The sequence below is a fragment of the Anguilla anguilla genome, chromosome 3 (assembly GCF_013347855.1).
Source record: "Anguilla anguilla isolate fAngAng1 chromosome 3, fAngAng1.pri, whole genome shotgun sequence".
Taxonomy (NCBI): domain Eukaryota; kingdom Metazoa; phylum Chordata; class Actinopteri; order Anguilliformes; family Anguillidae; genus Anguilla; species Anguilla anguilla.
In genome coordinates this window covers 22309915-22334983 of record NC_049203.1, presented here as the reverse complement: position 1 = coordinate 22334983, position 25069 = coordinate 22309915, and the positions used below count along the sequence as shown (strand labels likewise).

The 25069-nt window shown below is 41.1% G+C and overlaps 2 protein-coding genes across 5 annotated transcripts; one reads left to right on the top strand and one right to left on the bottom strand.

Moving 5' to 3' along the window:
* The first annotated feature begins 994 nt into the window (after positions 1 to 994).
* Positions 995 to 16628, top strand: LOC118223203 (integrin beta-2-like). The gene is made up of 16 exons (XM_035409444.1): positions 995 to 1091; positions 2945 to 2999; positions 5586 to 5677; positions 5820 to 6021; positions 6165 to 6335; positions 6448 to 6689; positions 8919 to 9077; positions 9814 to 9909; positions 10222 to 10311; positions 10683 to 10817; positions 12639 to 12826; positions 13101 to 13333; positions 14539 to 14761; positions 15412 to 15647; positions 15908 to 16080; positions 16336 to 16628. Exons 2-16 carry the CDS (start codon positions 2948 to 2950, stop codon positions 16390 to 16392), a joined length of 2349 nt encoding a protein of 782 aa, XP_035265335.1. The 5' UTR covers positions 995 to 1091; positions 2945 to 2947; the 3' UTR covers positions 16393 to 16628.
* Positions 16629 to 18908: 2280 nt separating this feature from the next.
* On the bottom strand, positions 18909 to 24160 carry zgc:66484 (uncharacterized protein LOC327557 homolog). 4 transcript variants are annotated; one of them, XM_035408562.1, is made up of 4 exons: positions 23875 to 24160; positions 22213 to 23453; positions 21336 to 21519; positions 18909 to 20057 (listed from the first exon to the last, which is right to left on the bottom strand). In XM_035408562.1, the coding sequence occupies exons 2-4, from the start codon at positions 23406 to 23408 to the stop codon at positions 19932 to 19934; spliced, it is 1506 nt and encodes a 501-aa protein (XP_035264453.1). In that variant the 5' UTR covers positions 23409 to 23453; positions 23875 to 24160; the 3' UTR covers positions 18909 to 19931. The 4 variants fall into 4 exon arrangements, with proteins under 4 accessions (XP_035264453.1, XP_035264454.1, XP_035264455.1 ...); XM_035408563.1 differs by having other exon boundaries at positions 23884 to 24160; XM_035408564.1 differs by having other exon boundaries at positions 23949 to 24160.
* Positions 24161 to 25069: the final 909 nt, after the last annotated feature.

Below are 25069 nucleotides of genomic sequence, written 5' to 3'. Positions count from 1 at the left end.
TGAGGGCATTTACATCTATATGATCAGCATAGGAATTACAGCACTGACAATTATTTTGCTGTCCAAATACTTTTGAACTGCACTGTATATTCATATAGCTTAACACGTACTTCATTGTAAAACAAAGACTTTGAAGATTCAGCTTGTGTATCTTCAATAAGCTGAATACACATCTTCAGTCTAATCAATTTCATCTTCTGTTTACCCTTTATATATAATTTAATAAAATGAAAATAACTACCCATTTAACAATATTCTATTGCCAGTCAGAACATTCACTGAATGTTATTCAGTTTGCAAAGAAATTGAATTGTCATTTGGTTTTATTTTTTAATGTTTTTATTTAACCTTAATTTAACAAGAAAACCATACTGAAATATAGAATCTCTTTTACAAGATTTTCATGATTTGAGGATTGGTTCCATTTCTGCACGTTACAATTGAAGTTTCTTCATGGAATAAAATGTCCTCATTTGTAAGTACAGTAGTCAGAAAATCTTAGGTACACACTTTTGAGAATAGGGAGCATTTTATTCCTGGAACAAACTTTTAATGTCAGACACACAGCACAGAGCAATACATATATGCAGAAAACCTTTTTATTCTTTTAATTCTTGCAATGAGAGTCATGGAAAATGCCAAGCTCTCAGAGTGTAGGCTATTTGCTAGTTTTGCCAAAGGTATTTATCAAGCAGCCACCAGGTCACAAACAGACTGAAATATATACAGTAAACACTGTGGGAACTTGAGGTGGAAATGCTGCCTCTGAAATTTTACTCACGATATACCTATACCATTCAGAATATGGCCTTTCCACTTGTCACTCCAGTAAGTTGAATTTTCCAGTAAGGAAAATTAGCCTTGCGATGTTAGATGTTGTAAGTCGCTCTGGATAAGAGCGTCAGCTAAATGCCTATAATGTAATGTAATGTAGATAATGCTCATTTTATCTTGATTTCCATGTCCCCTCCCCCCCCCACCACCACCTTTCTACTCTTTCCTGTCATCTACTGTCTAATTTCAACACCCTTTCTCAGTTCAACAGTCAGAACACATCCGCCGTTGGAGAGAAACTGCCGTGAGGGAGCCTGGTGAGTGACAGTTATTTACGCTCACCTCTTCAATGCTTTATTGTCAAAATGTTGCTCAAATGAAAGTTACTTTTTAACATCGATCCCAAAAGGAAGACTGGTATTATTGGCATATGATATAAAAATATAAGCATATATCCATGTCTTTTTTAGAATTGACTAATTGTAAGAAAACAGCACAGATAAATACATTGTAGCAATACAAGACTCCATTGCTAAACAAATAAAATATTACAGCTATTGTAAATATAGTACATACAGACAGGATACGTGACCCCAACAATGCAGTTAATATATTTATAACAACTCAACATGCAAAAGATAGACATTTGTTGCAAAAGGTTCAGGTACAATCTTATATTTATGGTACAACTCTGATGAATTATGAAAATTGTCATTTTTTACCACAAAGATTTAAAAAAATTTTAATAACCTTTTGGGTTTTCATGATGATGACAATGATGGCGTTGATGGTGATGATGATTATGACAGAGCTGGTAATTATGTCTATGATGACAGTGATGATGATTCTCTAGCGTGTTTTGCTGTGGAACTAGTATAGAACTTGGGTTGAATGCAATGGGCTGGAAGAAAAAACAGAATTAAATTTTCTGTGCAAAATGAAAGAAGGAAGAGAACGCCGTTCAGTTAATTTTTCAGTTTCAGTTCACTTAAGCTTATGATTTGTCCCCATTTCATCAAGAGAAAAATATATACATATTTTATCGTAAATTGTTGGCAAGTGTGATGCATTTCTCAAGATGAAATACTTTTTTAGTATGCTACACACACACACACACACATACACACAAGCACACACACACATATCAGAATGAGAATGTCAGACACTGCAGCAGTGAGTTTCTCACAGAGCCCATTTCAGAAACCACAAATTTGTGCTGCGATGTGAACCAAAAGGGTGTCTCCCGAGTGACAGGGGAGGGGGAGGTGAGAAGAGGAAGTTCACTGACGGTTAGAAAATAAAGCGAAAGGGTAGGGCCTGATGTTCAATTCTGGTTGGAAAGTCGGTTAAAGATAAACAGCAAGACAAGACCACAACCAACCATAATGGGCAGGTTAACTTTAATTGTGGTAAAGCTAAAAATGGCATCGATCCAGCAAAGTTGATGTGTTAAAAATAAGCAGTCTCTTTTCTAGTGCTATGATCAACAAGCGAAAATAGCATGAGATGCTGTTTGAAAGATGACTTTTAGAGATATACACCAGGCTTTTCATATTGGTGTAAACTGTGCTGAAAGGATACTGTTGAATATTCAAATGAAGTTGTGAAGGTGTGGTAAGTGGTTGTGGTGAGTGATTATTCCAACATGTCAAGTTCAGTGTAGGTCTAATTAATTATGTTTTTAAAAAATATGATACACAAATAACCATGGTGCTTAAAAGCCAAGTCAATACATTTGCGGGACACAGCTGAAGATCACTTGCAATACATTTCCTGTGGAATTGCTATTTTTTGTTGGTAACTTCATATCCTCGATTTCCTGCCCGCCTTGCATGTTGTTGCCATGGTAGCACATTGTGTAGAGCATGTTTTTTGTAGTAGCTTGTTGCAGGTGTGCTGCAACTTGCTTTATAATTGTAAAACTCATGCATGATCTGATTAGTCTACAATGTCTTGCATCTACTCAGATCTGGTTTGCATTGGTCATCACACAGTCTTTGTGTTTGATGAAGAATATTTTAGATACTGCACTCTATTGCTGTTTGGTTACCGCACGCTGATTGATTGGTCATAGTCAGAGCTTTAGCAAAGACAGAAAAAGAGCTTAGTATAAGCACACCAAGCCAAGCAATCAGCTCATATGTGTAATTACTGTGCGATTTGATTTCAGAAAATGTATTGGCAACTGGCCTTACTTCTGCAGATTCTACTGTTGTCTAGAGGTGGTAAGTTTTTAAGCGACACTGAAACAAAACTCACACCTCCACATGTTACAAAAAATTATCATTATTGTGGGATAACTCCCCCCCCCCCCCCCTTGATGGTTTGATGTGCCTGATCAAAAGAAGCAGAGCCTTCTAAACCACTTCAGTATGAAATGAGCAACCTACAAATGAATACAGTTCTTTAAGATACACAGCCAGCCAAAAAAGAGCAAAACAAAGAGCCCTGACAGCTTGACACCATTCATCTGTGGAGGCTACTTAGAGGCAACATAAATGAGCATGTGGTGACCTTTCACCTCCTAAATGCATGATCTTATTAGTCTACCTGGACACCTGGACATTCCCTCATTCAGTTTCATGTAGAATTAGCTTGCCCTCGCATCAATTATCGTAGTATCCTATAGCAGTAGACACATTAATACCACTGTTATAACTACTCTACATGAACAACTGCCAACTATCCTTGCTCCCTTTGCTGAATTTACAGATGACTTAAATGATGTCCTCCTCAATGCACTTAATTCAGTTGCACCCTTATCCATCACCCATCCATCCACAGCTGTAAAAATATGGCGCCATGGTTTAATGACACCACACAAACATGTAAACGTAAATGCAGAAAGCTTGAGCGCAAGTGGCGTATGACCAATTTAGAAGTTCATTGTCTTGCTTGGGACAATAGCATAGCTAAGGACAAACACTCTCTCTCAGCTGCCAAAATGGCATATTACTCACATCTATTAAATTCCAATAAGAACAATCCAAGGTTCCTATTTGACACTGTTGCCAGACTTACACGAAAACATCGTCCTTCTAATAGTGCTCCATTTAGTGCCAATGATTTCAATGAATTCTTTGTAAACAAGATTGACTCCATTAGAAATAAGGTCACTAGCATAGCCCAGCCAGTGACACAGGGATCCGGTTACCTTGTAATGTTCCATATCAGTGAGACTAAGGCTAATTTCATTTTATCTCATTTTAATACAATCATACTTGAGACCTTCACAAATTTGGTCATTTCCTCCAAATCTACTACCTGTGTGCTCGATGTCATCCCTACTAAACTCTTTAAAGAGCTACTTCCAATTTTAGCTCCCCCAATGCTCAATATTATTAACCACTCACTCTCCACTGGTTTAGTTCCTTATACCTTTAAAACTGCTATAATTAATCCATTGCTTAAAAAAACAGATCTAAATCCTGAAGTTCTTACAGACCAATTTCAAACCTTCCTTTTCTATCCAAAATACTAGAAACAGCCGTAGCAAATCAACTCTCTAATTATCTATCCACTAACAACCTTTCTTTGACTCATATGGTAAATGACCTTTTAATGGCTGTAAACTCTGACTCATCCACAGTATTGCTATTACTTGATCTGAGCGCAGCTTTCAACACTGTGGATCACAAAATTCTTTTAAAACCCTTAGAGAACGACTTTGGAGTCCGAGGATCAGTATTAGCATGGCTACATTCTTATTTACTAAACAGGACTCAAAGTGTGATTTTTAACAATCTGATCTCTAATTCTGTTGAAGTAAAATTTGGTGTGCCTCAGGGCTTGGTTCTAGGTCCCCTGTTATTTTCCATTTATATGGCACCCCTCGGAGATCTTACCCAGAAGTATGGCATTAACTTTCATTTTTATGCTGACGACACTCAGCTGTATATTGCAATTAACCCCGATTACTCCTCCCAACTTTGAAATATAGAAAACTACCTGGCCGAAATTAAAACATGGCTATCTGTGAATTTTCTGCTCTTAAATGCTGACAAAACTGAGCTGTTAATAATTAAATCAAGTAAACATAAACATATTTATGAAAATTTGACCATTACCCTTGACGGCTGTAAAATATCACAGAGCCCTACAGTCAAAAATCTTGGTGCAATCTTTGATCCGTCCCTCTCATTTCAGACTCACATTAAGGCCATAACTAAGACAGCATTTTTTCATCTTTGCAACATTTCTAAAATCCGACCAATCTTAACAATGACTGATGGCGAAATCTTGATTCACGCATTTGTATCTTCCAGGTCAGATTACTGTAATGTCCTTTTCTCCAGTCTACCTAAAACAACCATTAAAAGTCTCCAACTTGTTCAAAATGCTGCAGCCAGAATCCTTACAAAAACAAGAAAATATGACCACATAACTCCCATCCTGTTGTTTTGCTGTTTTTGATGATGTTCCTGTTGTTTTGTTATTGTTGTTATACTGTTGCCCAATCTTTTACAATCTTTTATGTTTTTAAATGTACAGTGTGTTGAGACATCTGTGAAATGCACTTTAAATAAATGATAACCTGACTATATCAGTTCCCTGGTTTGATGCATAACTATACGCACTTAAACCATAGGCAACATGACGAGCCCAGATGAGTTGAATAACCTTTTCTTTGTCATTAAACATTTTCTTATAATATATTGGATTGATTAATAGAAAATTATTCTGGCAAAAGCCATTTATTTGAACGTGACATTACAGAAGTGACAGTCAAGCAGCAGTGATTCTTTCGGTGTTGGTTGTGTATGCTTTGATTTGGGAAACATGGCCCCGTGTTGATATCCTCTCTTCATCAGTCCACCCCAGGGAGGAATGTCCCAAAACAATTGTGAACTCATGTAGTGACTGCATTCGAGCCGGACCCTTCTGCATGTGGTGTAATCAACTGGTGAGCAACAACCTGCCACAGCTCAGTTCTGGTTAACGTCTTCATTTCTCATAAACAAACTTGTCACATAGAAGAGTTGTCTAGTTTCATTACTATCTTAAAAATCTCCTGACTCCCAGTTATTTCCGTACATCGTTCTTAGAACTTCACCAAGAAGGGCGAACTGAACGCAGCACGCTGTGACACCGAGGCCCTGCTGATGGAGAAGGGCTGTGACCGCAGCTACATCATCTCTCCTAAAAGCTCCCACTTCCTGGAGAGGAACGATCCCCTGTTTAAGGGCTCTCCCCAAAAGGATCCCATCCAGATCCGCCCACAGGAAGTCAAGCTGCTGCTCAGGCCTGGTGGGTGTTTTACAACATGGCTGCAGGTTGCAGAATGTAGTCCAACTGCTGACATAAGTGTCACTACAGTGCCACTGCCATCTTCCCTTGAGCTCCGAAATGCAATAGTACTGTATTAAAATCCAATTGGGTGCTGTCTGTAGGTAAGCCACACACCCTCCCGTTCAGGTTTAAACGGGCTGAAGACTATCCTGTGGATTTGTACTACTTGATGGACCTTTCCTACTCCATGAAAGATGACTTGGAAAATGTGAAGAATCTCGGAGAGAATCTACTGGAAACTCTGGGGAAAATTACATCTCGAGCTCGCATAGGTAATATCAGCACCATCTGAAAACCAATGTGAAGAGTCTACCATAAATACAGAGCTGATGAGTTTGTAAATGGAGCAGGTGTGTTTAGTAACAACCGTTTTCTTTTATGTAGGCTTTGGCGCGTTTGTTGATAAGACTGTTCTCCCCTTCACGAACATCAACAAAAAAAAGCTGAAGAAACCGTGCCCGGAGGAAGAGCAGTACTGCCTGCCAGCTTTTGGCTATCGGCATGTGCTCAGCATGACAGAAAACAAGGATGTTTTTAAGCAGACAGTGTCTTCCCTGAACATTTCGGGGAACCTGGACACTCCGGAGGGCAGCCTGGACGCCATCATGCAAGCTGCAGTCTGTGAGGTGATTACTTTTTATTCCTATCTGATCCATATGAAGCTGGAGGGAATTCACAGCCAGTTCAGAGATCCAATTCCTGCGTGTTTCCCTGCCTGAGCAGACCTGCCAACCTGCACGCATTTTGCGTACCAACCACGCAATTCTTGGTCAAAATACGCAGGTACGAAATGCCAGGTGAAACTACGCAAAAATATATACTAGAAGAAATATATAGAGGTTAGGTGTCTTGCTCAAGGACACTTCGACATGCCCAGGGCGGGGTTTGAACCGGCAACCCTCCGACTACCAGACAATCGGTCTTACCTCCTGAGCTATGTCGCCCCCTATCAGTTACTACAAAACAATACCGTACATGTATTCGGTATTTAAACTACATCCATCTGATTGAACCAGATGCTACGACCTTGTGCTTGTGGTTCTGTAACCCCTCCCCGACCCACTCAACATCCACTGATACGCAGCGGTACTTTATTATCCACCGAGGCGTAATGCTGCATTGCTGAGGTAAAATGGGAAGTGGGGAGTAATAATCAAGCACAAAAATGTAACCATAATGTTAACATATAAAACGTTAAAACATGTTAGGTAACTTTACGAGATGATGCATTTCAAGGGGTATATCCTAATGAGATAAATTTGTGTAGTTAGCTGTAGTAGTAGCTTGCATGTGATTTAGCCTCGTTACGAGACGTGTGAATAACTGATGGAGTAATTTAGCTGCAGTAACTCAAACGCTACGGAGACTCCCTGTTCAAACTTTGAATCGCGCATGCTCTGATGGAGCAAAGTGACCATTGCAAAGGTGTTTGACTATAGACTGCTAACGTAGCAAATAATTCCTATTATTGCAGCCAGTCACCCGACCAGCCTTACAGTTAGAAAATAATCATGACGTCAGATGACGAGGATACTAACAAAGAGAGAGAGAGAGAGCAGCAAAGCTACTAAAAAGAATTGAGTCCATGCCTCCCAGAAGTTCCTTGCAAAATATCAGGAACAATGGCCGTGCCTCCGCCCCTCAAAACGTCCGCACCATGCATGTTGCACATTGTGCAATTATGATTTTGACATTAGCCACCAAGGAGCTTCAGGTAATAATTTAGCTAAACCTCTAGTTACAAAAGCCTACATTCCTAGATAATTTTTCAATTGAATACTATTTTTTTGCATTAGGCCTATATGATGTGTGCCTATATAAGCTGATTTAATTATTTAATTATTAAATAAAAATGGAAATCATGAACAGAAACTTGGTTTTATTCATAATTGACAGTGTTTTACATCGCAACATAAGCATTTTTTACATTGCAACATAAGTTTCTGTAAATACTTGAAAATGAAAACATATGTTACAATATACAAAATAAATTATTTCCATTTTTATTAAATAAGTGAATGCAATTCACTTATGGTTATCAGTTTGTATAACCACACATATCATATAATGAAATATTAATCATGAAAAATTTGTTTTAAGCAGGTGTACTCCAACGTTTGACTTGAAAGTATATCATAATATAACCCAGTGCAGTGCAAGTGATATTTTAGAATCAGGTCAAATTATACAATTTTGCCTGATCACTTAACAGTCAAAAGTAGAATTATGAAGAAAGGCTTGTGGGTGCGTGTGTGCGTGCAAAGCGAAGTGGTGCGAAAGCATGTTAACTAAGCGTTACACTGGCTATTGTGGTACTCAAAATATTTTCCTAAGGTTGGCAGGTCTGCCTGAGTCACAGTCTTTCTGGTGTGTTTCTCTGTCAGTGATAGGCTCTTCTCTGTGTGTTTCTCTGTGAGTGACGGGCTCCCCTGTGTGTTTCTCTGTGAGTGACAGGCTCCCCTGTGTGTTTCTGTGTGAGTGACAGGCTCCCCTGTGTGTTTCTCTGTGAGTGACAGGCTCCCCTGTGTGTTTCTGTGTGAGTGACAGGCTCCCCTGTGTGTTTCTCTGTGAGTGACAGGCTCCCCTGTGTGTTTCTGTGTGAGTGACAGGCTCCCCTGTGTGTTTCTGTGTGAGTGACAGGCTCCCCTGTGTGTTTCTCTGTGAGTGACAGGCTCCCCTGTGTGTTTCTGTGTGAGTGACAGGCTCCCCTGTGTGTTTCTCTGTGAGTGACAGGCTCCCCTGTGTGTTTCTCTGTGAATGACAGTCTCGTGTTTATTTCTCTGTGAGTGACAGGCTCTTCTGAATGCTTCTCTGTGAGCGACAAGCGCATCATCATGTTTCTCTGTGAATGACAGGATAAAATCGGCTGGGGAAACAGCACTCGCCTCCTGGTCCTGACCACCGACGCTGGCTTCCACATGGCAGGGGATGGAAAGCTTGGCTCAATTTTTTTCCCCAATGACTGCAAATGTCATATGGGTAAAGATATGACGTACAGCAAAAGCGATGAATTGGTATGTAGAGCAAAGTGGACCATGAAAATGGAAAATGCATTTAGATCAGTACATTTTCAGTGTGAAAATACCACGGCACCAGATACATTCCTCCATCTCTTGATCCCTTTTGTTTTTGTTTGAAACATTGAGGGATGCATTTGTGTTTTAACTGTGTTTAGAAGCAGTTCATGTTGAGCTGGATGGTAAGCAGTTACAGCATTCTTGTCTGTAAATCACTGCTCCCTTTTCAATGCTCTCTCTGGTGTCTCAGAATCATTCCTAATCTGCATTATAATCTCAGTCCACACCTTGTTTTCTTCTAGTAGAATACGTACATTATTGATGACATTTCAGCTTAGTTTGAAGCTGTATCTGTAGTTATCAACTGCAGACAGGTTATTCTTACACTGCATGCATATGTTAATCGCATCACACCCAATCATCAACTGGAGAGAACTCAACAGGCTCCACAAATCTGGAATCATCAGGAGTGAGTTATCCAAGGGACATACCATGAAAATGAAAAAAGGGCTGTGTCTCAATACTGTTGCTAAAGAACGAAAACTAGATATGAAGCAGGGACAGAACAAAATCCTGAATCTTGCAAAATATGCTAGATATATAAGTATCTTCTAAAATATCAATACCTGAAAGATGTGAAATTGATATTGATAAAAATAACAGGGATGGGAGTAACAATGTAATGGAGTTACAGAGTTAAACATTAATGGAGATGTTTGATTGTTGTTTCCAGGACTACCCTTCTGTGGGACAAGTGGCACGGAAGTTATCTGAGAACAACATCCAAACAATCTTTGCAGTGACCGAGAAGGTTGAAGAAATTTACATGGCAAGTCCTTTTTTGTTTTTGTAATAACTTAATGGGTATGGCTCAACAAACTACAACAGTAGGGAGACCATTAATATATTCTACAAAGTACCAGGAACAAATTGTTTTCCATTATAATGCTGTAATTGTTATACATTGCTTAATTTATTGTCAGTAGTCGTTGTGTTTGTGTATCTGTTTATGTATGTGTTTGTATGTGTGCGTGCATGCATGCATGTGTGTGAGCTAGTATGGTTGTGTGCGAGTGAGTGCATCTTCACCTTGGCAGAAGGTAATCCTGCTTATCTAAAATGTGCTTTTCAACATTCACAGAACTTGACAAAGATTATTCCCAGATCTGAAGTTGGCACGCTCTCTGGGGACTCAAAGAATGTTGTAGGTCTTATTGAGGAAGCATACAAGGTAAGCTCTTTTTCATTCTTTTTTTCAAGAAGCATCATGATTTAAATATTTCAAGAAAATATCTCTCCTCAGAAAACATCTTCATTATAAATTTGGAAAAAGAAACATAATTATTATTAATGATTTGGTGTTAGAGTATAGAATATAACTGCAATACCAAATAAGTTAGCGGATCATTTTTGAATGCCCCCCTCGACAAAGACAGCACTCTGTCATGGAAAACTAAGAACCTGTGCAGTACATACACAGTCCACATCAAGGGGGTGGGGGAAGGGCGTGCTTTTTTGTGCACAGCAAAGTACAGTAGTTGAGTTTCTGTTTTTTGCACTGAGACCATCTGAAGCATCTGAGGTTTTTTTATATCGACCTAGAGTCTCTCCTCCAAAGTGACTGTGACTCACGAGGACCTGCCTGACCACATCACAGCCACGTACACGTCAGACTGCTCCAACGGAGCCCAGCCAAGCACCGAAGGGACCTGCGACAATGTGGGAGTCGATAAGGAGGTCAGTGCAGTACAGTGAATTCCTCTAACAATGAAACTCATATTTTTAACTGGGTTACAAATTTCATGGAGTAAACAAACTAAGGATTCTGTAACCCACACTACAAGGTTGTGGCTGTACCTGAATGAGAACAGTCTTTAATAATGATCAACAACAAGACAAATATACAAAATGGTCCATATGAATTTAGTTTTAACTCAATTACGTAATGAAACTTGTGCATTTTTCACAATTCCATTCTATTAACTTTAATGGCATTCAGCAGAAATGGTTTGCCACTCAGTAGGTGTAATTTTCATTAATCTATGTTAGAGAGCATGCTTGCTAGGCTAAGTAATATTGCACAGGATGCATGACCTGATGCCCTTCTCAGGTAGCCAAAAATCTAACTAACATGTTGACTAGGTGGCATTCTCAATCACTTGGAAGTTACTTGGAATAATTCAAAGTAAAGCAATATTAAACAGTTCAAAAGGTTCATACATATCTTCACTGAACAATCTTTTCCCTTCATCAAAATGAAAGAAAGGCTCCTCTATTGCATAATACAATGTAGCACAGACACAAGGACTGTGCAGAGATTCCACTATTTGTATCTGGGTCTGTATTTGTTCAACTGATTAAAGTATTCGTATTTGGATCTGTGCATGATCTAAACCAGAAGTGATACAAAAGTAAAACTTTATAGCTTTATATCCGCAGAACAGTTCTGTGTTTATATCCACTATTATTGATATCCATCATATACTAAGACATTAAATACATCTTCTTGCAATGAATTATATGTATCAATAGCTCATCTGCTAATGGGAAGTGACGATTATACTCTAAACAGGCTATTGTTGAATAGATATTCTGTATGGTATGTGAAGGACAGACATTTGACAATTGAAAGAGATTACACAAGAATATTGCATTTCTACCTTCATGCTAGTTTTAGCAGGTTAGTTTAGATTTTGGTGATGAAGTAGTGATGCGTGTGAACTCTATGCCAGCTAGCCTACACTGTCAAGTCAACTATAGACTATTTACAGTAGGAGAGGGCTAGCAGGGCAGGACTTTCTACCTAAAAAAAATTGTTTTCATAAATGTATGAATTGCGCCTTGCTTGCTTTGAGTTGTTCTTGGTAATCAGGTAAATAACAGCAGTTGTATAAAAAAAGGCTTTATAACAACAAAGACTACAAGGACAGGGACAAGGACAGACAACGTTTCCCCACATGGAAACACACATGCAAGAACTATGGCCCAATCTTTCTTTCACTTCCTACTCTGCTCAGCTTATAAGCACAATGGCAGCTCCGAAAATGTGATCCAGACAGCAGCAACATACGGACTTGTGCTATTGCTTTGCCATGTTTATAACAAAAAATCTGAGAAGTTATGTTCACATTCAGGCATATTTATTATTTGTGTGTTTTCAAATAAAGTATTCATATTCTGACATAGACTACCCTTAGTGGACACAGTTAGCTTTGACAACTCACTGGGAATCTGTTTCTTCAAATAAACAAAAAATTAAAAATAACATCAAGCAAGCCAATCTCAGGTCAATATCTATCAAAATGTTTTGTGTACCCCACCACTACCCATTCTTCCATGTTAAAAACATTGTGGTTTAAAACTTGAACAGCACATTCAACACTTTATGTTGAATTCCTTATTTTTTGTTTCTAATGGCTGGATTTGCTGTTAAGAAACTACAGAGATCAAAGAACAACAGTCCCTTGTCCATTCAGAAAGTGTTGATAGTCGATACATGGATCATGACCATTGTGCATCCCAACCATGCGTTTGCGTGTTTCTGTCTCATCTCTTTAGGTTGAGTTCAAAGTGACACTGATGGCAAAGGAATGCTTTGGAACAAAGTCCTTTTACATCGTAGCTCCGGGCTTCCAAGAGAGAATGAAAGTTACCGTGACGACGCAATGCGAGTGCGATTGTGGCAACACTCTGATAAACCACGAGTACTGCAACAGCCACGGCAACACCACCTGCGCAATATGCAGGTGCGTTATGGGCCGCAGAGCCTGCGATGTCAGAAAAGAAATGCAGAAATCAGTTCTCTCCTGGGTAGCTGCAGCGTTCATTTAAAGAAAAATCTTGTTTTTGGCTTTTTGATTAGAATATCAGACCTTCTCAGTCGCATTTCCTTGTGATTTTGGCCATTTTTTCCATCTGCTCATTGTGTATCAATTTCACTTTTGTGGAAGGTGAGAAGTAGATATTTTTGGGTTGTTTGGCTCTGTATTTAATCTGATGTTTTACATTCTTTTCTCTAAGTTGTGAGGGTGGCTATGCAGGCCAGAAGTGCGAGTGCAAGCTGGGAGACAAAGCTGAGAGCGAGCTGAAGATGGCGTGTCAGCGGGATAACGGCACTGAGTGCTCGGGGCTGGGAGACTGTGTGTGTGGGGAATGTCAGTGCCATACCAGTGAGGACGGCAAGACCATCTACGGCACGCACTGCGAATGTGACGACAGGAGCTGTGCGGTGTACCAGAACAAGCTGTGTGGAGGTACTACTCTTTATTTACCAGAACAAGCTGTGTGGAGGTACTACTCTTTATTTACCAGAACAAGCTGTGTGGAGGTACTGCTCTTTAGTTACCAGAACAAGCTGTGTGGAGGTACTACTCTTTATTTACCAGAACAAGCTGTGTGGAGGTACTACTCTTTATTTACCAGAACAAGCTGTGTGGAGGTACTGCTCTTTAGTTACCAGAACAAGCTGTGTGGAGGTACTACTATTTATTTACCAAAACAAACTGTGTGGAGGTACTACTCATTATTTACCCAAACAAGCTGTGTGGAGGTACAACTCATTATTTACCAGAACAGGCTGTATGGAGGTACTGCTCTTTATTTACCAGAATAAGTTGTGTGGAGGTACTACTCTTTATTTACCAAAACAAGCTGTGTGGAGGTACTACTCCTTATTTACCAGAACAAGCTGTGTGGAGGTACTACTCTTTATTTACCAGAACAAGCTGTGTGGAGGTACTGCACTTTATTTACCAAAACAAGCTGTGTGGAGGTGGTACTCTTTATTTACCAAAACAAGCTTTGTGGAGGTACTACTCTATTTACCAGAACAAGCTGTGTGGAGGTACTACTCTTTATTTACCAGAACAAGCTGTGTGGAGGTACTACTCTTTATTTAACAAAACAAGCTGTGTGGAGGTACTGCTCTTTATTTACCAAAACAAGCTGTGTGGAGGTACTACACTTTATTTACCAGAACAAGCAGTGTGGAGGTACTACACTTTATTTACCAGAACAAGCAGTGTGGAGGTACTGCACTTTATTTACCAAAACAAGCTGTGTGGAGGTGGTACTCTTTATTTACCAAAACAAGCTTTGTGGAGGTCCTACACTTTATTTATCAGAACAAGCAGTGTGGAGGTACTGCACTTTATTTACCAAAACAAGCTGTGTGGAGGTGCTACATCTTTATTTACCAGAACAAGCTGTGTGGCGGTACTACTCTGTATTTATCAAAACAGCTGTTGTTTTACATATGAAGTCTGTACACACTGATACTGGTACCGCATTCTGACTTTTTAAGGTTTTTTAAAGCCAGCTTCATTTTATTATTTTATATGTTTCATCTTATTTTTAAACTATATTAAAACATAAAGATATATATTATACTAATGCTGTTTGAGTTGCCCTGTGAACAGCCAGTTCCCATTGCTCATGTAGCACATTTCCCTGCTGCTAGGTAATGGACAGTGTGATTGCGGCACTTGCAAATGCAACCCGGATTTTGAAGGAAGCACGTGTCAGTGCAAGAAATCTACAGAAGCCTGTCGGATGGCCAAGGACAGGAGTGTGTGCAGTGGCAGGGGGAAGTGTGAGTGTAACAGGTGTCAGTGTCAGGAGGGATACAAGCCACCATTCTGTGAAGAGTGCCCTGGCTGCTCCTCCCCTTGCCCGAACTTAACGTAAGTCACCCGCTGTGGGAGTGCTGCGGGTCAGATCCATTCTCAGCTCAGTCCGTTTGCAGAATTAAAAGTCAATTCATGAATGGAAAAATCCATAGATAACATTATGGGCATTTTCCAGTGCATGAATTGAGCTTCAGTTCATTTTGTGAACTTACTGAAGTGAAAATGGAATTGATCCCAGCCTTTAGCTGTTCATTGAGATCACTGCATTAACAAACTGTACTTGCATAGAAACAAGTTGGATTATTTATAAAGGGAGACACCTAATGTTCCTTACCTTTAAAGCTGTCTAAAGTTAAATGGATATAACACCAGAGAACAGCATGAAAATGTTCCACTTGAGAGAGACTAAAACCCTTCTCATGAAAACACAATCTATTAAAATCTACTGAATGTATTCAATAACTTCAAGAAATTCAGTTTGTTTCAGCTGGCTTGGCTAACATTTTCACATTGTTCCCTGGCAATATAAACACAAATCATGGATCAAAGTCCTTCCTCTACGTTTAAAACAAAGCTTTTTAAACAGGGTGAACGGTCTGTTATCTGTGAGTGTTCATGTGTCTTCCTGTGTGTTTTTCTCCTGTAACTGGTTCTGTGATGCCCAGTCCAGCTGTGAGATTCTCATTTTGCTCATGGTTTTTCAGGAGTTGCATTGAGTGTCTGCGTTTTGCGACCGGCGTGTACAGTAAGAACTGCACTGAGTCCTGTCCGCACATCGAGTACTATCAGACTGCAACTGAGGAAGCTCCTAAGGGAGGGACTCTTGAGTCTTCTGGGTGGTCTTGCAAAGAAAGGGACACAAATAACTGCTGGATGACCTTCACCATAAAACAGCTGGATGGTTTTAACAAATACAAGGCCTGGATACGTTCAGAAAGAGGTGAGGAAGTGTTCATACAATCGGAATTAGATCTGTCCTTCATGGATTGAGCCTTATCAGTACCCTCAGCGTAATGCATGATCATGCCATTGTCATCGTACTGTCTGTTGGCCTCCATTTTAAACAACATCATAACGAAGCATGTTTTACACTGTATGATTTAAACGCGTGTGAAAGTTACGAAGTGTGAAAGTAACGGGCGATGTGACAGGATGCTCAGCACTCGAGACATCACGTTTATTTCCTGCCTTGTGTTTCAGAATGCCCTGAGCCCCCAGCGATTGGCCCCATCATAGGCGGGGTGTTTGCCGGCGTGGCCCTGATTGGAATCATCCTGCTTTTAATTATTATCGGCATAATCCGTGCCCAGGAGAGGAGGGAATGGAAAAACTTTGAACAATCCAGGAAGGCAGAGGAATGGAGACCGAATAATGTAAGTATTCAGTTTGGTCACCAAAAGATGCAACTGTTTCCAAAGAAAGTTTTGTATTATTATTATAATTCTTTGACTCACACAATGTACAGTGGAAAATAGGTTATTGAATTATAAAGCACAAAACATAAATGGTGTTTACTAATATGACTCTCTTTTATGAGAGAAATCAAAATTCTGTGAATGCAAAAATGTGTTTAAAGGGAGTTTATGAACGGAACATCATTGTTGATTTCCTATTTGTTCTGTTTACAGGAAATATTCAAGACTGCAACCACAACAGTGAAGAACCCTCTACATGAAGGAGATTGATCATATAGTAAAGGGCATTGAGTAGGGCACTGAATTATACTACTGAAACATGCACTGGGAAGTCCAGTCAGACAGCACTGGCAGAAGGTTTATAAAAATATGATATATTGACTCACATGTACTGTATATTGCTACGTTTTTTGTGTAAGATATTTTAAATGTCTGCCATTCAAATCATGAAGCAGCATGTAAAACGCTTTATCTTAACAGTTGATAATAAATGAAATTGTGCTGTACCTCTTGAACTGACTTTTCTTTATATAAAACCACCTTAAAGAGGAAACATAGTGAAACTCAGACTAAGAATGCAGGTCCTATAAAAAGTATCATGTGAATCTTTAATTTCTAATTTGTTATACTGCAAAGGGAGAGGGAGGAGGGTGTTGACAGTTCTCTGACTCAAAAAATGACAGCAGTAATGGCAATGGCAACCCAATCTTTCCCTGTACAAACACTAACACTTACCCAAAGCTTCCCTGTACAAGCACTGACACTAACCCAAACCTTCCCTGTACAAGCACTAACACTACCCCTGCCATCATAGTCAAAATCTCAAAATATCTTACGAAATTGACTCAAAGGGCAATTATGTTGCTTTTATGTCTGATTTCTGAAAAATTAGACTACAGCACATATCAGCCCCGAACTGTGTCACAAACATCCTGTAGATTAAAGACTGAACAGCATTGTGGGTACTGTACCGTACTGTACCAGTAAATGAACAAACAATTCAACAAATGAATCTGGATGCATGTATAAAAGTTAAAACACCAGATAAAAGTGTATACATCACAATTTTGTCCTTTACAATCCCTGAAAACAAAGATAAACACCGGTGCTCTTATGTGAAGCTTCCATTGCAATACTGGGACTTCACGTCCAATAAACAGGATGTGGCGGTCACAGAACAGCCTCGCCTGGCTATTAAAAACAGGTGTTTCAGAATCAAATACGAGAAGTAAAAGCAGAAGTGTGTATGGTCAGAGTAGAAGGGCTAGTAAAAAGGAAGTGTAGAAATAAATACATTACTGAGTGCTCAACATGAAACTGCTTAGCACTGCTAACCACTGCTTAGAACCAAAGATTCCAGCAGCACTGCAGAATGTTGGTGGAAAGACACGTCGCTGCTTTTACTGAAAAATAAGACAGAAAGTAGCATAATTTAGATCTTCTGTATTACTGATGAGAGACTGAAAAGAAGCCTTAACTTTGCTGAAACATATAATGCCTTGACCTGATAAAACATGTGACTGAACCACCAGACATTATCACTGGGGATCAGTTCCCTAAAAATACACTAGCCTCCTCGTGAATAGTATCTTCTGTGGCAAATTCTTGCACGGTACATTTACAGGTGATTATTGGCCATTCTTAAATTTGCAATTCTGCACTTTTTAGGCATGGCTGCCCCCACCTAACTGTCCCAGAGTTGCCATCTCCTCAGTAATAAAAAGGCTCTTTATTTAGCAGGACTGCTACCCCCTGGATCAAAATGGCATCATGGTGTTCATCTGGAATGGAAAGAAAGCATCCAAGATGGAGACATTTGAAGCCATGCTCTACCTCAAATTATATATTTTAGCTACCCTTCCCAGAGCTTGAGATGCTCTCTGCTTAGCATATGAGAGCACTTTCACAATCAGCATGCAACAGATTCTAGTGCCACTTATCAGATTATTTCATTGCCCTCTCTGAAAGTGAGATATTTCCCACAACTTCCTCTTGCTAATTGAAAAAGTTGTGTCTAAGATGTGCAGTTATGATATATGTGACTGCCACAAATGCTTTCTGGGTTTCCGGGTTCAGAGCTTCCTCCAGGCGTGTGTAGAGAGGAGGTGTAAAACATGTAAAGGCTACCTAGGTACAGCTCTACAGTTCCATTTACACAATCCTAAAGTGAATATTCATCCTGCACAAGTACTGGTTTTGAGTCAATGTCTTAAAAGTGGTAAAGACTGGGCTAAGCAGCATATCCCACTATCAGTGAGCTACACTAGTGTACACATATGCCAGCTATTAGCCTATGGGCTGGTCACAGTAGGACCATAGGAGGGAGGTTGGACAGGGCCTAAAGAACCAAACCACCTCCTGCCCTACCTGCTCCAGCTACATTCCAACAACACCATAACTGTACAGCTGAGCTGAGCTGGGACTCAGCAGAGGTGTGCTGGGATACAGCAGAATGTGCAGGGAAACAGTGGGACAGAGCTGCATTGGGGTACAGAAGAGCTGTGCTGGGGCAGAGCAGGGATACACTGGGGTGCAGAAAGGCATGCCTTAACCCTTGAAATATGTCTGTGCAATGCCAAATCAAACCAATCTACTAGGACATTACAGGCATTATAACATGTTATAGTATGAAACCCTAACATCATGGAGCTTATAGGTGTGATGGTATAACATTGATATTAAAACTTTTTGTACTACTTTCTGGCTACAAATAAAAATATTAAACCATAGTATGTACACATTTAAGAAAAAGAAATTCCATGGTTTAGATCAATAATCAGGTTTTATTATACATTGAGAAAAAAAAATGTTTTTTTAATAATAAGCAATCATACTTATATTTTAACCTTTATTAAAGTCATGAAACAAGTGATTTTGGTGCTTGAAATCCAAAGTTGACTTAATTTCACAGTCTTTATGAGCATTACATTAAAGGTTCAGTATGTACATTTGGAGAAGTAAGCAAGAGAAAGCTAGATTTTGAAAAAAAATATTTCAGCTGACTGTTCCGCCCCTTCCCCTCAGCTCTCTCTCTAAAGCCCCTCCCTCTGAACACACTGACGCACGCTGCCTGACATCAGCACTGGGGAGAAAGGCCATATCATGTGACCAGTTTTATTACAATCAGTCAAAAGTCACTATGGCCAATTTCATATAAATCAACGTTCATGTCAAAAATGTTCATTTTTGCCTGTTCTAGCGGATCGATATCTTGGCTTTTTAACGTAAGATGACAACACCAGAGTTTTGCCTCGTTTGGAAGGTAGCTAGACTTGTCATCAGTCACACAATCACCTCAGCTGCTTTCATGGCTACAAGCTAATGGGTTTCATCTGAATGACTTCATCTGAAATGTCTTCATCATCTGTATGTCTCAATGTCAAATTCAGTGTACAATATAATTCTGAAAGCTTCAAATGTAAGATGGTAGTGCCAAAGCACAAAGCAGCACCAAAGTTTTGTGTCATTTGGAGGTCTAGCTTTAGCACAGGATATCTCTGCAGTAATGTCACCTCTCTTCTGCTCTTATATGTGTAGCCCCACCCTGCCTGCTGTGGCAGGGCTTTGAGTGCGCAACAGGTTTCTACAGACAGCCAGGCAGGGCAGAGGGCGGTCCTCATTGGTTGTAAAGATTCAGTCATGGTGAAATTTAGAGTGGCTGATTTCAGAGACTGGGGCAGTCAGAGAGACTGAACATTTTTTTCTTACACATTTTAATTTATTGATATCGGCCTGGATATGAAGGAAATTTAACCAAAGTTTAACAAAAGTGTTTACAAAAAATGTACGCATTGCACCTTTAAATAATGTCAGTTCTGTTTAGCGTAGAGGTCAATGATCCTTTGAGCTTCTCGAGTGCCTGAGACGAAAGCCCCGTGGGTCGTGGTGTAGAAATTCACGTGTGTGGCCTCGCCCGCAAACAGCACCTGGAGAGGCTAGGGGCACAATTAAACAGCATGGTGACCTGATCGAACGGGCTATTCCTTCTCATTTGCATCCCTGTGCACGTAAGCAGAGACCAAGAATCAGCGACGCCTTTCTCAGAGTAGCACTGTCATCTCAAAAGAGGCGACGCGATATTCAGTGATGCTGCTTATGAGATCATCTCATTGCCATTTCTGAAAGAGATATTTTCCATGACTTCCTCTTGCTATTTCAGCCAAATTGTTTCTGAGATGCGCCATTTTGGTGCTGAAGGGAGGGAAATTGTCTTCATTAGAAACTAGAAGCATGTACTGAACTAAATTTGCAGGCTTTCCAGCAGGGCCCCTGGCTCTAGTCACCGAACCTTCCTAGGAATAGAAGTTGTTTTAAATATTGCATGTTCATGTGTGTGTATTTTCTTTCTCTCTGTCTTGTAAATTTCGAGAAATCCAAACGGGCGAGCTTGACATTTCCCCTACCCTCCCCCCCCCTTGCAATCCCTACCAGGGAGGAACAGCCTCTGACAGCATGTTTTGTGGGACTCTGAAAGCAACTGTTAGTTAAAAACTGAATAATTATTTTTTGATTTAGAGCTTGTTAATGTAACATTGAAGGCTAGAGGTCAATGGTGATTGAAAGTAATGGCGTTCTTCTGAATAACGACTTTTGAAAAAAACATTCCAGAAAACCTACCCTCCAAAAGGTTAAACAACATGGTGATCAAACAGACTATTAATTTACAGTAAATCTGCAACCCTACGCACACAGAGACTGAGAATCAGCCCACTCAGAGGACATGTTGCAGTGCTTTCTGGGAAAAGCCTGTGACCTCAACAGGTCTCCTGCCCAGACTTCTTCTTGGCTCTGCGCCCATTTCCAATGCATGAGTTCATTTTTGCTGTAGGTCCATCTGGACAGATTAACTCAGCTGAAAGCAGCACTCATTGTGGATACAGATTTTTCTCTTCAGAACAGAGCAGCATTACACTGCAGTACTGAGTGGTATTACCCTCCAGTACTGAGCCATGGTATGGTGCAGTACTAAGTTGTGTGACAGTGTAGTATTGAGCAGTTTTTGTGCTGCAGTACTGCGTGGTGTTACGGTGCAATACTGAAAGGTGTTATGGTGCAGTACTGAGTGCCATACTGTAACAGAGCAGTACTGAGTGGTGTTTTACAGCAGTACTGAGTGGTGTTTCACTGCAGTATTGAGTGGTGTTACAGTGCAACACTACAAAGATGTAATGGTGCAGTACTGAGTTGTGAGACGGTGCAGTGCTGAGCAGTACCTTTTTTCCAGTACAGACTGTGCTATTAGGCAGCGGTGCTGCCAGGGCCTGGTGCTCCCTGACCCCTTTCACCCCGCAAGGGATGAATGTGTAGGACCCCTTCACATAGGGGCTACTCCACCATGTGGAAAAGAGCACCTGTGTTGGCTCAGGGACCGGCCAACCTGTGAAGGATCTGAGCAGCCTGCTCAGAGGAAAATACCCTGGTTACTCTTGGACAGCACTACAAAGCAGCCTCCATCTGATGATAACATTGTGCAGCACTTGCATACAATAGAAAACAGTAACAATGAATTTCTCAACTATGATTGCTGGGGCCTGAAATGTTATTGGAAAGAGTTAATGCAGCAGACACCCAAGGAACTCTGGGAAATGTAAACCCACTCGGGCCCTGGTAAGACCAGGTCAATTGTGTCCCGTCTCTACAGACTCCCAGATTGCTAATGAAAGATCAGGCGTGAATCTGTAATGTTAAGGCAGAAGTGCCTGGCTGGTATTTGTGACTGGGCCACTTTAGTCCCAGGTAAAAGGTACATCTGACATGAGTGTGCATGTGAACATTGTCCATTCTAAAGTTAGCACCATGCTAAACTACCACAAACACACTCAATACGTCACTGTTGGACAGAAAAGTATGACTTCTGCCACATAATGGGAAGCGCATATGCTCTTAGCAGTCATTGGTATGTTTTTACCCATCAGGAACCTTCACACAAGTTCTTAGCATGTAAGTGGTATGGTTTTACCCATCAGGAATCTTCACATATAGTATAGCGTGTCAGTGGTACCTTTTAACGGTCAGGAACCCTGAGATGAAGCGAACAGCAGTCACTTCTGCAGTAACACACAGAGTTTCATCTGTGTCAGTGAAACCCACCTCACACAAACCTGTCCCACCTCCTGCTCCTGCAGGGTCTCCATGTGCTGCGCTTCTCTTCCACTGATCCACCCACAGAGGACAGTGGGGTGACGCGCCACAACGTCAAAGCCGCAGATCTTCTTGTACCACGATTCCCTCCAGGCACCCCCCTCAGACTGCTTGCAGTAGATGGTTTTATCTTCTGGACCTTCTTCCCAGATCAGCTGGATTCCAGCACAGTCTTCAGGCCAGAACCGCTCATCAAACCGTAGAAAGATTTTGTCCACTGTTCCAAAGCCAAGGCTCTCGATAGCTCGCATTTTGTCCTCAGGCAGGGTGGGCTCAAACAAGGCAGACGCCCTCTCTTTCAGAAACCCCAGGGAGGAGGTCACGACGACGTGGTCGGCTTCAAACTCCTCACCATCCTCACACAGCACCTTGACTGGGCAGAATGGGCCGGCGCCCTTGGATTGCGTTTCCAGCCCCCACCGGATACAGGTCACTGGTCTGTCACACAGGAGAGCCCCTGGGGGCAGGGTTTTCAGGAGGACATCGAGCACGGCTCGGTAGCCTCCAGGACCCAGGCAGTTGTAGAAATTTCCCTCCAGGCAGGTGTACTCTTTCTGCTCCAGGGCAGACGCCTCGTACAGGGAGGAGCAGGCCACGTCCGTGCACTCGCTCCTCTTGCACCACTCGAAAACCTTTGCTGCGTCCTCAAAGGAGGAGGCCAGGGAGGAGTCGGCGAACGCCTCATCCAAGTATTGGCCAAAGCTTTTGGAGCGAAATCTCTCCTCCAGCTTGTTGTCGAACGCCCTGGACGTGATTTTGCTGAAGAGACCACAGACCCGTTCCACCCCTGCATGAGAAAGCAGGGTCCCATCCTCCCGGAAGAAGTAGTCACGGGGAGTGAACGAGTCCGGGTGGCACATGCCCCTGGTGGTGCTGTCCTGGGACAGTAGACCGTGTCTCTCAGCCAGGGAGAAGACTGGGTTGCCCTCCTGCCCGTGGATCCAGTTTGCCCCCAGCTCTATCACGTCCGGGCCGAACGGCCTGGTGGTGCTGATCCGGCCCCCGGGCCTGGATGTGGCCTCCAGAACCTGGACGTGCTCAAAACCCGCTTGGATGAGCGTGGCTGCGCTGGCTAAACCCGCTAATCCGGCACCAATCACCACCACCTTGGCAGAAGAGCTAGACACGGCTGGAGGAGAACTCATGGTTGTGCCTTACAAGCCACCTGTAAGACCTGCCAGACTGTAAGCCTGGAAACACATATCACAGCACAATAAAATATGAACTCTGTGAAAGGTGCAAAAGGGCATAGACTAAGCCTATTAATGCTGCTGGTCCTTCTTGTAGAGTTAATGATTTGCTAATTATAGCCGATAGAAACTGCGCTCATTATAGCCGATAATGTGCTCATTCTAGGTGAGGTCTTATGAGCTTATTTGTAGCTGCCAGTTCATTGTCTAAATGCAACACATAGGCTACCACTGTGAGGTTTTGTATTAATTTGTGAATTACATTTTAATTTTATGTTAATAATTATGGTGAAAGTATAATTGTCCACATCTGATTATATTTTGACATTTAATCAAATCGGCAGGCCATTAAAAATGTTAACAATATTTCACTTGAATACAATCAAATCATTAAAATGTACAATCCATTTTCAAAACTTACTGGACTTACTGCACAAAACAGGCGATGTGATGAATTGTGATCATTTTAATCCAAAGAATTTATAAAATACTAACCAGTCTGTGCCAAGTTAAGAATCAGTAGCTGATGGTTCTAAAACAGAATGAGGGCTTTGTTTCTTTTAAAACTTACTTAATTAAACTTGCCATTCGCTCTCATTTTTACTCATGTATCTTTTGCTAAGCAGCTAATCAGTAGGAGGAGCGCTGCTCTTATTGTTGGTGTGCTTTAAAAATAAGTTGTGTGAGACATGTTTCCAGCAGCATTCTGCCCCCACTTCACACCTGGGTGTTTTCAATTACTTCCTGTTGACGTAACCTAACAGAAGCACAGCTCTACATAATATGTGATCGCCATCTAGTGACTGTTTTCAGTAAATACTGCGTGAAATATAATTTTGCACAATGGGGAAAAGAACATAATCTTCTCACAGGATCCAGCACACACTCATATGGAGGTCCTGCAGCGGGCCCACCTCAGGGCAGACTCCAAGCAATGGGTCTCTAAGAGGGAGAGCAGCCCCTTTCCACATAAATATGAATCACTTCTTCATAATGCATCCCTGCATCATGGTTCCTCCACAGACATGCACATCTCCAGCTGCACCACAACTGCACCACCACTGCCATCGAATCTGGGGCAAAATGTCACCACACGCCTCAGCCCTGCATTCTGTACCCAGCTTGTTTCCTGATATTGGATCTGAGGAAAAGGCAGGTGACGAAATTTCAAATTACTTCAGAGTTTCAAGTCATATGTTATTAATTTTAGAGAGTAAATGGTGATCAGGATGCACAAGTACACCAAACAAATTGCAGTATATTGCCCTCAAGTGAACAATTCTATTGAACGTGGAGTATCACAAAGTGGTTCTGAGAAAAGAAGCTTCCACATTTTGTTTTCAGCTTTTACACTGAAATGAGTTGGGTTAGGTTGGAGACGTGGTTCATACACACGCTGAACTTTGCCATAATGTGTTTATTCTTTATTTCTACAGTCCAGGCAAATCGGATGAGAAGGCTTTATTTGTCACATGCATATACATGTACATACAGTGAAATGTGCCCTCTGCATTTAAGCCATCCTAATTACTTAGGAGCAGTGGGCAGCCACAGTGCAGCGCCCGGGGGCCAACTCCAGTTCCGAGGCCAGTGCCTTGGTCAAGGGCAGCGGCAGG

Bases quoted from the DNA above. Each gene is read 5' to 3' on its own strand.
- LOC118223203 (XM_035409444.1), top strand. From the start codon at position 2,948: ATGTATTGGCAACTGGCCTTACTTCTGCAGATTCTACTGTTGTCTAGA. The intron at 10,312-10,682 runs GTAAGCTCTTTT...ATATCGACCTAG, and splicing joins TTATTGAGGAAGCATACAAG to AGTCTCTCCTCCAAAGTGAC. The intron at 10,818-12,638 runs GTCAGTGCAGTA...TCATCTCTTTAG, and splicing joins ATGTGGGAGTCGATAAGGAG to GTTGAGTTCAAAGTGACACT.
- zgc:66484 (XM_035408562.1), bottom strand. From the start codon at position 23,408: ATGAGTTCTCCTCCAGCCGTGTCTAGCTCTTCTGCCAAGGTGGTGGTG. The intron at 21,520-22,212 runs GTGGGTTTCACT...TCCTCTGAGCAG, and splicing joins GTGGGACAGGTTTGTGTGAG to GCTGCTCAGATCCTTCACAG. The intron at 20,058-21,335 runs GTACTGCTCAGC...TTGTGCCCCTAG, and splicing joins CAGTCTGTACTGGAAAAAAG to CCTCTCCAGGTGCTGTTTGC.